Source organism: Saimiri boliviensis, chromosome 1 (assembly GCF_048565385.1).
Source record: "Saimiri boliviensis isolate mSaiBol1 chromosome 1, mSaiBol1.pri, whole genome shotgun sequence".
Lineage (NCBI taxonomy): Eukaryota > Metazoa > Chordata > Mammalia > Primates > Cebidae > Saimiri > Saimiri boliviensis.
The window spans coordinates 202,838,048-202,851,465 of NC_133449.1; the positions used below are offsets into that span (position 1 = coordinate 202,838,048).

Below are 13,418 nucleotides of genomic sequence, written 5' to 3' on the forward strand. Positions count from 1 at the left end.
TGCACACCTGTAGTCCCGGCTTCTCAGGAGGTTGAGGCAGGAGAATTGCTTGAGCCCAGGGGATCAAGGCTACAGTGAGCTATGATTGGGCCACTGCCCTTCAGCCTGAGCAACAGAGCAAGATCTTAGTTCTAAAAAAGAAGTTAATTGCCGGGCGCGGTGGCTCAAGCCTGTAATCCCAGCACTTTGGGAGGCCGAGGTGGGTGGATCACGAGGTCGAGAGATCGAAACCATCCTGGTCAATGTGGTGAAACCCCGTCTCTACTAAACATACAAAAAATTAGCTGGGCATGGTGGCGCGTGCCTGTAGTCCCAGCTACTCAGGAGGCCGAGGCAGGAGAATTGCTTGAACCCAGGAGGCGGAGGTTGCGGTGAGCCGAGATCGCGCCATTGCACTCCAGCCTGGGTAACAAGAGCGAAACTCCGTCTCAAAAAAAAAAAAAAAAAAAAAAAGTTAATTAATTTAATTTAATTTAAAAAATAAAAGCATGAGTTAGGCCAGGTGGAAAGAAGAAGATGGGCAGCTGTGGAGCAGAGCGTGGCTCCTAGGCAAGCCTCCAACCTCTCTTTGGTACTAATTGCTGCAGAGTTCTCATTTCGATGTTAAGCCTGTTAATCATGCAGATCAGGAAGGCTATCCAAAGTCAGAGGCAGCCTCATAGAACACTTTATAGCTAAATAAAAGAAGCTTAACTCACTTAATCCATTTTATTTAGAGGGAAATTTGCATCCACGCTGATAATTTATGTGCCAAACTTCAGCCTGATAAAAATAAAAATAGTCAAGTTCGAGTAATTTAATCTTAGAAATACGGGGTTTGTAATAGAAATAGCACCATAATGGACACCTAATTGTAGGCAAACTAGTGGGCATAGGTCTATTGAAGTTTACGGGGCATGATGTATAGTGTATCCAGAATGCTGTTGTTTTGGCATTTCGTTTTTCATGTTTGAAAATTTGTCTAGGCATCCAGCAACCAGGCATTCAACACTAATCCTATGAAGCAGCTAAGGGAAGGGAAATGGGCAGCGCATTCTGGTTAACCACTACTGTGCCGACATAACTACCCCTTCCCCTTTCCCCCACCAGGTTACTTGCCTGCCCGTGTCATCTTAGGTTTCAAAGATGCATTCAGATATCTGAAATTTGTGCAGGGCGTGTCTGACTACTGGCTAACCAAAGCAGCTCACGTGCCAAAGGTTACAGTGTATGCATAATTTTTCCCCACAATTTTTAAGGAAAGTATTAATATTGCTGAGAAAGTCCAATTTTCTCTGCCTCTTCTTTGTTTGCTGTAAATAATGAGTGATTATGCAGACATGAAAGTCAATGGTGGCACAAGGTTCATTACCCTACTTTGCAGAGGGTGGCGAGGTCTGTTAACAGCAGGCTGCTGCAAGAGAGTTATTAAGGATGTGAAATCTCATTGGAATGTGTGCTTTCTATTTGAACAGATGACACCGTACATGAGTCAGCCGAGCCATCCCGCGGCGAGAACGCGGCACAAACACCAAGGATACCCAGCCGCCTTTTGGCAATCCTACTGTTCCTCCTGGCGATGCTTTTGACATTATAGCACAGCCTCCTCCCGTCACTTGTCACAGAAAACATCAGGGTCTTGGAACACCAGAGATCCACCTAACTGCTCATCCTAAGAAGGGACTTGTTATTGGGTTTTGGCAGATGTCAGATTTTTTTTTTTTTTTTTTTTTTTTTTTTTTCTTTCAGCCTGAATTCTAAGCAACAACTTGGGGCTGGGGATCTCAACTCGTTCCTGCCTCCCTCACTCACCCCACCCCAAGCCCTGACCCTTGACTTCTCTCACCCCTCTCAAATTAAATGGACTCCAGATGAAAATGCCAAATTGTCGTAGTGACACCAGTGGTTCGTCGGCTCCTGTGCATTCTCCTCTAAGAGCTCACCTCCGTTAGCGCACTGTGTCAGCGGTCTATGGACAAGGAAGAATAGTGGCAGATGCAGCCAGCGCTGGCTAGGCCCGGGAGGGTTTCGCTCTCCTATACAATATTTATGCGTTCTCATTCAGAACTGTAAGATGATCTCGCAGGGCATCATGTCACCATGTCAGGTCCAGAGGGGAGGTATTAAGAATAGATACAATATTATACCATTTCCTATAGGAGTGTATAAATGAACAGGCTTCTAAAAGGTTGAGACACTGGGTTTTTTTTTTTAATATGACTGTCTTAAAGCATTCTTGACAGCGAAACTTGTGCTCTCTAAAAGAAGCCTTTTTTTTCTAGGAGGCAGGTTGGGTGTGGAATGCTAATACAGAGCAGGTGTGAAAACAGAAAACTACAGGTTTGCTGGGGGTGTGTATGTGTGAGTGCCTCTAATTTTTTTGGTGACTGGGCAGTGCACACCAGATACTTTTTTTTAAAAAAATACAGATCACCATGGTGCTACAACTTTTTTTTTTTTTTTTTTTAGAAACTCAAAGAGGCATTTTTATGAATAAAGTGACCTTCCCCAAGGCTGACAAGCCAGGGTTGATGAGTGCATAGTGGAATAGCTTTGGATGCTCCTCTGGGGGATGATGTGTACCAAGGAGAGGACCGCAGTGGCCAGAGGAGACGTGATTTGGCTTTGCTGGAGCGCCAGTGTGCTGTGGCCTTTCCCCCCTCCCACCCTAGTACCCATGTTTTGCTCCACACTCCATGACTGCAGGGGCTGGGACACAAACCCCTGTCACCAGGAGAGTCAGTCAGCACTACTTGGGAGGGCTAAAGGGAAATTTGGAAATAAAATTCCAAAGTTTGGAGTAAAAAAAATTCAAGTGTTGATTTTATATTCTTTCCCTTTCTGACACAGCCTAAAGCGTAGGGGGAACATGTGTTTATCTGTGGGAGATAAACAAGATGGAGTCCCAAAGACTTTAACAAAATATTTTTTTAAAAATCCACTAGAATAGAAAATACATTATTTAGATATACTTTATGCTGAGAGTGAGTATATATGCTTGTCCTATTTAAACTTGTGAGAAAAAGTGGTATCCCTTGATACATTTAGAAAAATGGGGGGCTATCTTGTTTCATTGTGGGGGTGGGGCAGAAGGAGAATAAATGCAGGATGACCCTGTTCAAGGAATCTTAGCATGGCCAACAGGGGACGTTTCCAGTCGATTACCAGGAAATGCAAGCCTTGGGGTTTCTACTGGTGGTGGGTCCGTCATGAACTTAAAAATCCAAAGCCTAGTCAGGGAAAAGTGTTAGACCAATGGAAAAACAATCCAGCCTTTTTTTTTTTTTTCGTTTTTGCTATTGCACGACATGTCAACAGAAACCATGCCTTTCAAAATAATAAATGTGACAAAAATGTAAAATGTGAAAAATTGAAAGCATTCCAGCAAAATAAGGATTTTTTTATATATTTGTTTTTTTAAGATGTATATGTAAAAAAAAAAAAAAAAGAGAGGGTCGCATTATGGACCGACTTCATGAATGGGAATTTGCTTAGAATTGTGAGTAGTTCTGAATTAGAAAAATATGTGAATGAAAGGCAGCTGTAAACGTATTGCACCCTGGAGAGTTGTACACATGTTGAAATGTAATCTGGGCTTACCTGATCCATTTGGAGTGGATGTCGCTGCTGAATCTGTTCTCACATGGAACCATGTGCGTGGGTTTGCCAGCCTTGCAGATACAATCAATCCTATTCCCCCCTGACATCAGGAACTCCTCTGGAGTGGCAGAGTCTTATCACAGAAGGCAGCCACCATTTCACGGAAACAAAACTTCACAGCATTCAATTCTTTTTTCCTTTAACTATTTATATACTCAGTACTCTCAGTAATATCCAGAAATGCTTTTTTTAAAAAATGAATAGTTACAAGCTTGTTGGTCCAGTGAGATTTGGGTAGGGGGAGAAAGATACCTTCCAAAATGGATCAATAGGACCAAAATAATACTGCATGTTCTATACCCACAAGGAAATCAAACGATCCTGTTATGATTCCAGCTAGTCATAACTATGTTAGCAGTGCTAATTTCATTTTAGAAATGGTGACTTCTGTGATTTTCCTAGCATTCGTCTCTAACAAATGGTGAAATAATTACTCATGGCCCTCTCTGACATTGTCTTTCCTTTTTTCACCATGAAATTAGACCCCTTTACTTCACCACTCTACCACTGCAAATTAAGTATAACAAAAATAGCAAGACTATCCACACCAGTAGACAGTATGCTTCTCTACCTGTAAGTGATGTAATCGTAGCTAATGCACTTGCCATGGAGTTTTCAAGATGATTGGTGTCAGACAGTTTTCATTTTGTTTAAAAAGTGTTGGTGGCCTTTTGTGGTGTTGTTACAATCCTCTGGGGGCTTAGGAGGATGTTGATGCAACTTTGTTGCAGCTTTTAATTTCAAAACAACTCAAAAGTCTGGAGAGCAGTCATAGCTGCCACTCGGCCCCAGTTAGTCAAACCCCAGTGACCTTTGCCCCTGGTTGCCAAGGGCTTTGCAACATGAAGCAGGGAAATAAGGATCTGTCTGTTTAGTGGATACCGTGTATCCTTTAATAGACCAGGTAACAGTTCGTGTTAGTTTAGACTATTGTTTTGTACTGTACTTTCTTGGGTGGCAGAGGAAAGAAAAGTAAAACATTAAAAAAAAAAAAAAAAAACGCGTTCTTTAAATTCTGTATTATTAGCAACCTCTGTTGTATATAGTGTTTGATAATAAAGTATTAATTTGATTTTTATGTCTTTTGTAAGTGAGAACAATAGACTTTCAGGATACAAAACATGCATTGAGGCTTTAAAACATCCAATGTGTACTGTGGCTGAAAAAAAAAGTCACAAGTGGCCAAGACACTGCTCCATACAGGATTCATGTGTGGTCATTGCCCACCCAATCTTATAACTCCATCATCTTGGGACCTGGAACAACATGACTTTTTTGATCACTATTTTGTCCTCAGTGTTTTCAAGGTCTGATGTTGGAGCCCTGTGGCCCACCCTCCCTTCCCTACCAGCATGTTGGTTTGAAAAGGATAGGGAATTCAGTAACAGTTCTGTACTTTGGTTTGGTTTGGTTTTCTGTTTGTGATTGTTTTCATGGACTGTTTTGTTTTTTCCCAGAAAGAGTCGTTATCAATATCATGTGCAGCTCCCTCATGGAAACTGGTTGCAAACCAGTCAGTGTAGGAAGGTTAAATGGGGCTGTTTCCCTCTCTGTGTCGTTGTGAAAGGAAGAGTCACACAGTACCTGTGGATTTTCAGGGACTCTGTTTTTCTCCGGTGCCTTAGCAACGGCAACAGCCATTTGTATTAGTTTCAAATAATTAGAAAAACAGTTTTCAACTCCTCCTTTCCATTCATTGCTCTCAGAGTTGTGGTCACTGACTTTTCTTTTGAAAACCACCTCCACCAACACCCTCCCCAACCACCCCTCCCCACTGTTTGCCTGCACCGCCCCTACCTTTACTTTGTATGTTTATTTTTTTGTCTCCCCCCTTCCTACACGTTTTATTTCTTCTCAGAGCTGTGAATGGGCAGGTCTGTCTCTGGTTTGGCATCACTGAGTTTTTCCCATGCATTGGCCCCAGGGCTGCTAGGATGTGAGACAAATCTCCCTACAATGGGCTTGCTCCCATTGTCTGTACAGTTTAATAGATGCTGGCATGTCCGAGGTTACCCATGAGTCAAAATCCGCTTTCCATGCTTACTCTTGACACCCCATTGAAGCCACTCATTGTGTGTGCGTCTGGGTGTGAAGTCCAGCTCCGTGTGGTCCTGTGCTTGTACTGCCCTGCTCTGCAGTTCCTTTGCACTTACTCATCGAGTGCTGTTTTGAAATGCTGACATTATATAAACGTAAAAGAAAATGTAAAAAAAAAAAAAAAACCCACACACAAACAAACCCATACGATCTGTATTTGTATATACACGTGTCCGTACAATTATACCTAAATAAAAATTAAAGATTTTCATCATTTTAATTGGATCCCTCCTTCTACTTCTTTGTTCCTTGAATGATGCCTTTATTTCAGGGGCTACTTGTACTCTGCTGATTTTTCAAAATCTTTGTGGACAGAAAAGATAATACAACATGCACAGAGAAGGCCTGGGAAGCTCAAAGAATGCAGAGTTAGAAATGGCCAAGTATCTGGGCGCATTCCAGTTATTCTGATGAGAGAATAGTGAGATTTCAGCCTCGTCTCTGTATCTGAGCCTTAAAATAGGCACTATGTCAAGCCCTGAATCCTAAAATGACTGTTAAATACAACAGGAACTAAATACAAATTACATTCTTTTTCTTTGCACATAGTTTTTTCACCCCATCAAGGAAAAAACCAAATAAGTATTTTTTCCAGCAAATATACTGGAAGAAGAAAAGAAATAATAACAGTAAAAATGATAATAATCACTTCTGGCCAGGCGCGGTGGCTCACGCCTGTAATCCTAGCACTGTGGGAGGCCGACCGAGGTGGGTGGATCACCTGAGGTCAGGAGTTCAAGACCAGCCTGGCCATCACGGTGAAACCCCATCTAAAAAAAATAAATAATAATCGCTTCTACTGCCCAATGCCTCAATTCTCACTATCAAGGAAGAATTAACTTACAACTGTGTTACCTGAGGCAAGTCACACGATATCTTTGGGACTCAGTTTCCTTATCTGTCAATAACAGGACTGTATAAATTTCGTTTTTTAAATTCTACCATTTTGGGGCACTGCAAAGCCCATTTTACATCTATGCGATGTGAGTGTGTTTTTGTCTTTGATGATGACATTGCTATAAGCACAATTTGACAATTTCATCTGTAGAAGAAAAAAGCATCAAATATCTGACATAATAGACACCTAATGCATTTCAAGACGTGGCTTTAATTACCCCATGTTAACATTAAACTCATTGAAAGCTTTTTATTATACTTAATTATTTGACAGGGCACTAAACACTAATTATAACTTACTGTAACCTTTTTTTGTTAATGAAGAATGACAGCTTTATAGAATGAGAAACAACTCATATTAAAAAATACGTACTGGACTACTTACATGACATTTTCAAACCAGAACAGCATTACGTTATCATTATCATCTTCACCATCATCATCAAAAGCATTTAAGTGATCATGACATTGTGCTCAGTGCTGTGCAAAATCAAGTTAATGTTTACAGTCCGTACTTCCAAAGCTTACACCATAAGGCAGACATTACAGGTAAGCATGACATAGTAGTGATTTATAGAGAAGAAATAAAATTCAAGCATTTATATTACACATTAAAAATAGGAGAGAGGAATACTTTTTTAAAACACATAGGTGAATGGGGAAAAGTTTGGGATTATAAGATTCGTAAAATTGAGTTTAAGGAAATTACGTTTAAAAATAGTCAAGATGGAGTTAGGGACTTCTTACAAAATAGAAAATTTGAGTTAAAAGCATTGTAGGCTTTAAGAGAGTGCAGAAATGCATGGTGTAAATGTTCATATTAGCCACAGAGACTACTGTGAAAATATAAAAACCCAAAACACCATCTGAATGTCACTGAAGCAAATTATAGGAGTGTACTGGTCCAGAGAAATCACGCATTTCTTCCCCTAAGGAAGCAGGGGAAGTGAGAAATAGAAGACACTTTCAGATTCTGCTTTAACCAGGTAGCTGCTCCTGAAACAGATTGTATCTGTACCTACTTGTGAGCTGTCTAGAACCCCATCGAGCGGGAAAGCTGGACACACACCTGCACACACAGATGAAGGAAATGGGATAAAATACAGAACACGCAAACTGTCGCACACTCTTAATGGAAAGCCGACTGGACCAGAGATGGGACTACGAGCAGTGTTGCAAATGCTAATCTGGTAACAAAGCATTTGGAATGCTCAAGTCATCTAAGGTGTTGTATTAAAAGAATCCCAGGAAAAAGGTTGGAATCTAGATGTCCATGCATGTGGTGACTAAAACACACATGTATGTATTTGAATGCCTTATTGGAATGTGTATAATCTAGGTGTCATTTTAAAAGTTCAGTATAATCCTGATGAATTTCTCGTTGACCATTCTAACAGTTACTTGAGGTATTTGCAAAACAAGTTCTTAGACATTGTTTGCAATTATTAGTTTTGTATTTTGCTGATAACTTCTTCAGGAAAGCACTGGCAAAAAATGTTATGAAAAGCATGATTTTTGCACATTCCCTTTGGAAAACAAGTATTTCCAAAAATCAGTAGAAATAATTAATCAGGCCAATATTTTCCATCAGTTTCGATTTTGATACATTCTGCTATATTAAGTCGTTCAGTGGTTAAATACATATGTGGGTCTGTTTTTTAAATGGAGTTGTAACTGCTGGACCCTGTGAGCAGTAAATTTGTATCACTCGTGTGTCTTTGTTTTATATAGATGATAAATGCATAAGATTTTTTTTTAAAAAAAGGAAATTTCATTGCCCAAGCAATTAGTTACGGGCATCACCAAGGGTTCATTTGGTTTGAGGGAGGAGGTGATTAACCAAGCCACTCTTGAAACAAATAGTATCTAATTAAAAACAGTGGGCTTGCTGAGAAATACTGCTTCCAGGTAAGTTCCCTTCCCACGTCCTTCTTTCCAAACAGAATGCAGTTTCTAAGCACTTTTATACAAAGTTTCTGGCACCACTCTTAGCACTGGAGAAAGGAAAAGGAGTCAAGGCCTCATGTTCAGCATATTCCAACATAACGACCCTTTCAACAGTTTTCTTCAGAGATTGCCACACTCCCTTCCTGAGAGCCTCAGTACATGCTGAGAGTAAAAGATGATTTCACTACTTTTCATTAAAAATGCCCCTCTCTAAGTGTCCCATGAGTTCTGCCATCTCCCTCCCAGGATGGCATTCGGTGGTGTTCACGCTGACAGCAGGTCAACGAGGCAGTGCTACTCACTTTAAATAAAGAGAAGTTTCAGTTCCTCTTCTTGTCCTCTGCTTTTTTGATTCCGTTTAATTCCTAAACATGTAGTTTTCTGTAATATTAATGAGAAATCCTTTCTAGCTACCTAACCCTCATCATGACAGCCGTGGGATGAAGAGGCCAGCACCAGGGCTCCGGTAGGAACCTGGAAGTCCCTGACTGTTTAGGGTAAACTTACCTTGCTGAGGCTGTCTGTCTTTGTTAATTCAGAAGCTTTCAATCTGGTGGGTGGCTCTCCAAGTCAATAATGTGCTTTAAAATACCCTGGATTTTCGTCATGATTATTCAAGCAAGAACTTTATGTCACTTGGTAACATATAGATGGCTGTCGATCTTGACAAGAACACAAAGGGATGGACCGAAAGAATCTTGAAGAGAGATTACAATGGGAAAATAGAACAAAATCTTTTTGCATGCTGTTCCCTCAGACCGCAGGTACGATTTGAAATTCAGGTAGCCACAGTCATTTTCTTTCCTTCACAACCATGAAACGAGACACTAAAATAAGAGAAAGAACATGTTTCTTCCCACGTACATCCTAAAAGGCACATTTTATCACCACTCTGGTATCCTTTCCATTTTGTGTTCAGATCTTGTTCTTTTGGACCAAAAAATAACCAAACTGAAACAAAACAACCCCCACCCCCGCACCGTGATTTGTGTAGCAGAGAGGATAGAACAAGTAACTCCTCTAAAATTTGTGCTCAGCTTTACTAAATCTGAACACATTTTCTTCAGTAGACAGAACAAGACGATCTGTGTCTTTTTAATTTTTTTCTTAAAGACAGTGTGCCAGCCAGAAAGCTGACTCCATTTATTTCTCCTGCAGGGAGCCAGCATGTTCCATCTCTTGGAAGATGCAGGTACTTAAAATAGTAATAGGCTTTGGGGTTTATAGAGAGTATTTCATCTTAAGATCTTACAGGCCTAAAGAATAAAACATAAACTAATGACTCTTTCCAACAAGCTTGGGAAGAATTAACTGGAAAGGAGGATTGTCATCATTTTTTCATGGAGAAACAGGGAGAAGAAAGCTACTTAACTCAGGTATCCCAGGGAAAGAACAAGAGTCAAGTTGATCCAGGATTTGGACAGAGGCCCCCGGTTTGTTACTCTTCATTCCTGAGAACTTAAGAACTCCAGGTGAAGGAAAAACAAATGACACGTTATCCCTTTAGGAAGTTTCAAACGCAGTGTGATTGGGAGAGGGGCACTGGCAACTTCCAAATGTTTCTTCTGCATCCTGAGGCTTTATTATCAAAGTGAGCTTTTCTTTTCTTTCTTTTTTTTTTTTTTTTTTTGAGACAGAGTTTCACTCTTGTTACCCAGGCTGGAGTGCAATGGCACGATCTCGGCTAACCGCAACCTCCGCCTCCTGGGTTCAGGCAATTCTCCTGCCTCAGCCTCCTGAGTAGCTGGGATTACAGGCACGCGCCACCATGCCCAGCTAATTTTTTGTATTTTTAGTAGAGACGGGGTTTCACCATGTTGACCAGGATGGTCTCGATCTCTTGACCTCGTGATCCACCTGCCTCGGACTCCCAAAGTGCTGGGATTACAGGCTTGGGCCACCGCGCCCGGCCCAAAGTGAGCTTTTCAAATGCAACTGTCTTCTATAATTTCTTAAGGTGTTTTCTGCCTTCTGTGCATAGTCAAACTTACTGTAAAAATTAGAAATAGAAAAGAATAATAATTTGTATTGTTACTTTTCAAAAGGCGTTTCCCTTCCTCACATACATACAGTCACATGCTTTTTTTACATTTTCTCTAATTTGATGAATCCACAGCTTTTTTCTTTTGGCATTGTCTGTACTAAGCAGTGTGGTATTTGAAAGGACACTGAGGGTCACTTCAGGCACATTTAAACACCAGCCTGAAGCCACAGGGCAAAACTGTGATAGTTAAATAAATCATACCAGGGGTGGCCAGCCAGGTGCCGTGATATTCACATATCTGACCACAATCAAAATTTCCCAAAGCCCCAGCAGGAAACAGAAAACCATCTACTCGGGCAGGGAGCATCACTTGGCATTTTGGATCCTTGCTGTTTTCCCCTTGACTCAGCTGACTTTCACACCTACAGGGTTCTCCAATATTCACAGGCCGGGCAGTCATCATTGTGCCAATATTTGAGCCCCAAACTTCCTTAATGAGTTTAGCTGACTAAATGTGAGAGTGTGCAGACTTTGAGCAGAAGAACCAGGATCTACCCCCCATAAACAGGTACAATCATTTTATTAGTATGTATCAGTAAAAAACAAAAATTAAGAAAAAAAGGAGGACTAGGATGTGTACCTATAAAGCTCTGACCAGTCTGGGCACTTGGATTCACCAAAATGACACAAAATCATGTAGGTTTAGGGCTTCCTTAAATTCATTCTCTAGGCTTACCTTAGTCTGGACTGGATGTTGGCACAAATCACAAACCCTCAATTTACTACTATTTCAGGTTTTGAGGTTACCACAAATTAGAGTGCCCTGCATTCTCTGTGGGTCCTGCCCTTCTCTGGTCCCTGTCAGTATTCAACAAAGCAAGTTAATCTCCCTAATAAGTGACAGCTCTGCCTCTTGTAACTGGCATGGAATCAATTTTTTTAACTTGATTTGAGAAGTGAGGAGAGTATCAAGAATTCAGTAGGAGCTGGTGGATCCATTAGCAAGCCGAATCAGTTTTAGCTGAAATCAGTTTGGCTGTCCTCATCTCTTAGGCCTGTTTTCTTCCCCTTCGTGTTGTCATTGATTCAGCCCACAAGACGTATTACCTACTCTGTCTACTGAGGATGCCAGGTTGCTTTGCTAAGCAGTTCACAGCAGACAAAAACACACCCCAGTGCTCTAGTCCAAATTTTTACAACTCCATGAGAGGAGAGAGAAAAAGTGGGTTCCACAGATATTGACCAGAACTCCCCAGAATGCTCTGAAAAAGCCAAAAAGAGAACACAGAAGGAAGCAAATGTAATTGTCATCAGGACCCCTTATTATTGAACACAACAGGTATGCCCAATCTTCCAGAAGCAGCCACCCAAACACAAGAAAGTTTTTCTTTCCAGAAATACAGAAAGGACCTACACCAAAGGAATCGAGATTCATTTTTTTTAGTGGGAGATTTGCAAAAAGGAAGATTGATTTTGTAATCACTACAATGTTTCCTCTGCTTCTAAACCCATCCTCTGCCCTGATGAAGTTTGTGGATGGACAGACAGGAACAAGTGAAAATGATGACTGTGTAAAGAGAGGCAGTCCAGGGAGGGATAGGCCTTTGTCCAGCACAAATCTGTTCTTGGTGCTACATGTCTACATTGTCCACTGTGGTCACAGAGTCTTGGTGCAGTTTTCATCTGGGGACAATCCCACCGGGAAATTTATGTAAGGGACTGAAGCATAGTGACACTGTGTGCCTGCAATTCCTGTGGCGGCTGGGGGGTTGGGGGGAGGGGGGGTGGGGAGGGTTGGGGCAGGCAATGCTGACCTATGCCTTCCCATAGACCCCATCATCCCTGATGTCTGTCCATGGCCTTGAGGAGTTCACAGTTTAGAGGAAGTTCTCATTCAGAGGGAGGCTCTCCAGCCTCCTCTCTAAAGAAAGAAACTCTAGCTGCCCCTCACCTTGAAAGCAGAATACAAATTTATAGTCTTCAAAATCGCTTGTTTCTGTGGTAGCTAGCAGGGTTTTATTCTAGTTTCTTAGGAAGAGTGACTCCACAGTATGAAAGAGAATGACTGGAGTTATAGCAAGTTTCTCATCTTAAAATGAGGTTTGGCCTTCATGTCATATCACATTGACTTGCTGACTTTACTACAATGGCTTGATTCTCGTAGATCAGGGATTTTTTTTTCTGAAAAGGGCAGGGGAAAAGTGAAATACATCATGTGTTGGAATTTAGAACGCTCTGCAATTTCCTGCCGTTGACAAGTAAGTGATATCAAATCACATGCAAATGCAAGTTACTTCACTTCACCCAAAACTAGCCCCAGGAAATAAGAATACAAAAATTTGCTTATTCACTTAGTCACAATCTATGGAGCATCTACTATATGCTAGAACTCGTGCTCAGCGCTGTGGATATTTTTAAAAGGAGGCTGGCCCCACCCGGGTAAAGCTCCCAGTCATTATGGGGCTTTATGTACACATCAGTGAGGAAGCTTGTGAGGCCATAGTCCCTGGTAAGGAAAGAAAGGAGGCAGTTACTAGCTGTCGTATAAGATGCCAAGTTATCACACTGATGACTGGACAGGGAGTGAGCACCTGACCCCAAGGCAGCCAATCCTAGGGCTAGTCAATGTCCTATATATATTCTGGGGAGGAGAGAAATATGTCTGCCCTTACTTACTATTTAGTAATTACTCAGGATAACTAGTATACACTGCTTGAAAGGTAATGGAAATAGAATAAGTCAGAAGAAAGGAAGATAAACAAAAGAGAGCGAATATGCAGAATGTAGCTAGTATCACTTCCTCCAGCAAAGCCCTAACTTTGATTGTGCAGTTCCATAGAGCTGCTTCCTTAAG

At 41.2% G+C, this 13,418-nt stretch overlaps 1 protein-coding gene across 5 annotated transcripts in view; it reads left to right on the forward strand.

Annotated features, from left to right (window-relative positions):
* The window catches only part of EFNA5 (ephrin A5), a 293,503-nt gene extending 287,547 nt beyond the window's left edge, over positions 1 to 5,956 (forward strand). For all 5 annotated transcript variants that reach the window (XM_003920711.4, XM_010340003.3, XM_074382905.1 and 2 more), the window contains one exon: positions 1,455 to 5,956. In XM_003920711.4, coding sequence (XP_003920760.1) covers positions 1,455 to 1,576 — 122 coding nt within the window. In that variant the 3' untranslated portion in view covers positions 1,577 to 5,956. The remainder of the gene's footprint in view (positions 1 to 1,454) is intronic.
* Positions 5,957 to 13,418: the final 7,462 nt, after the last annotated feature.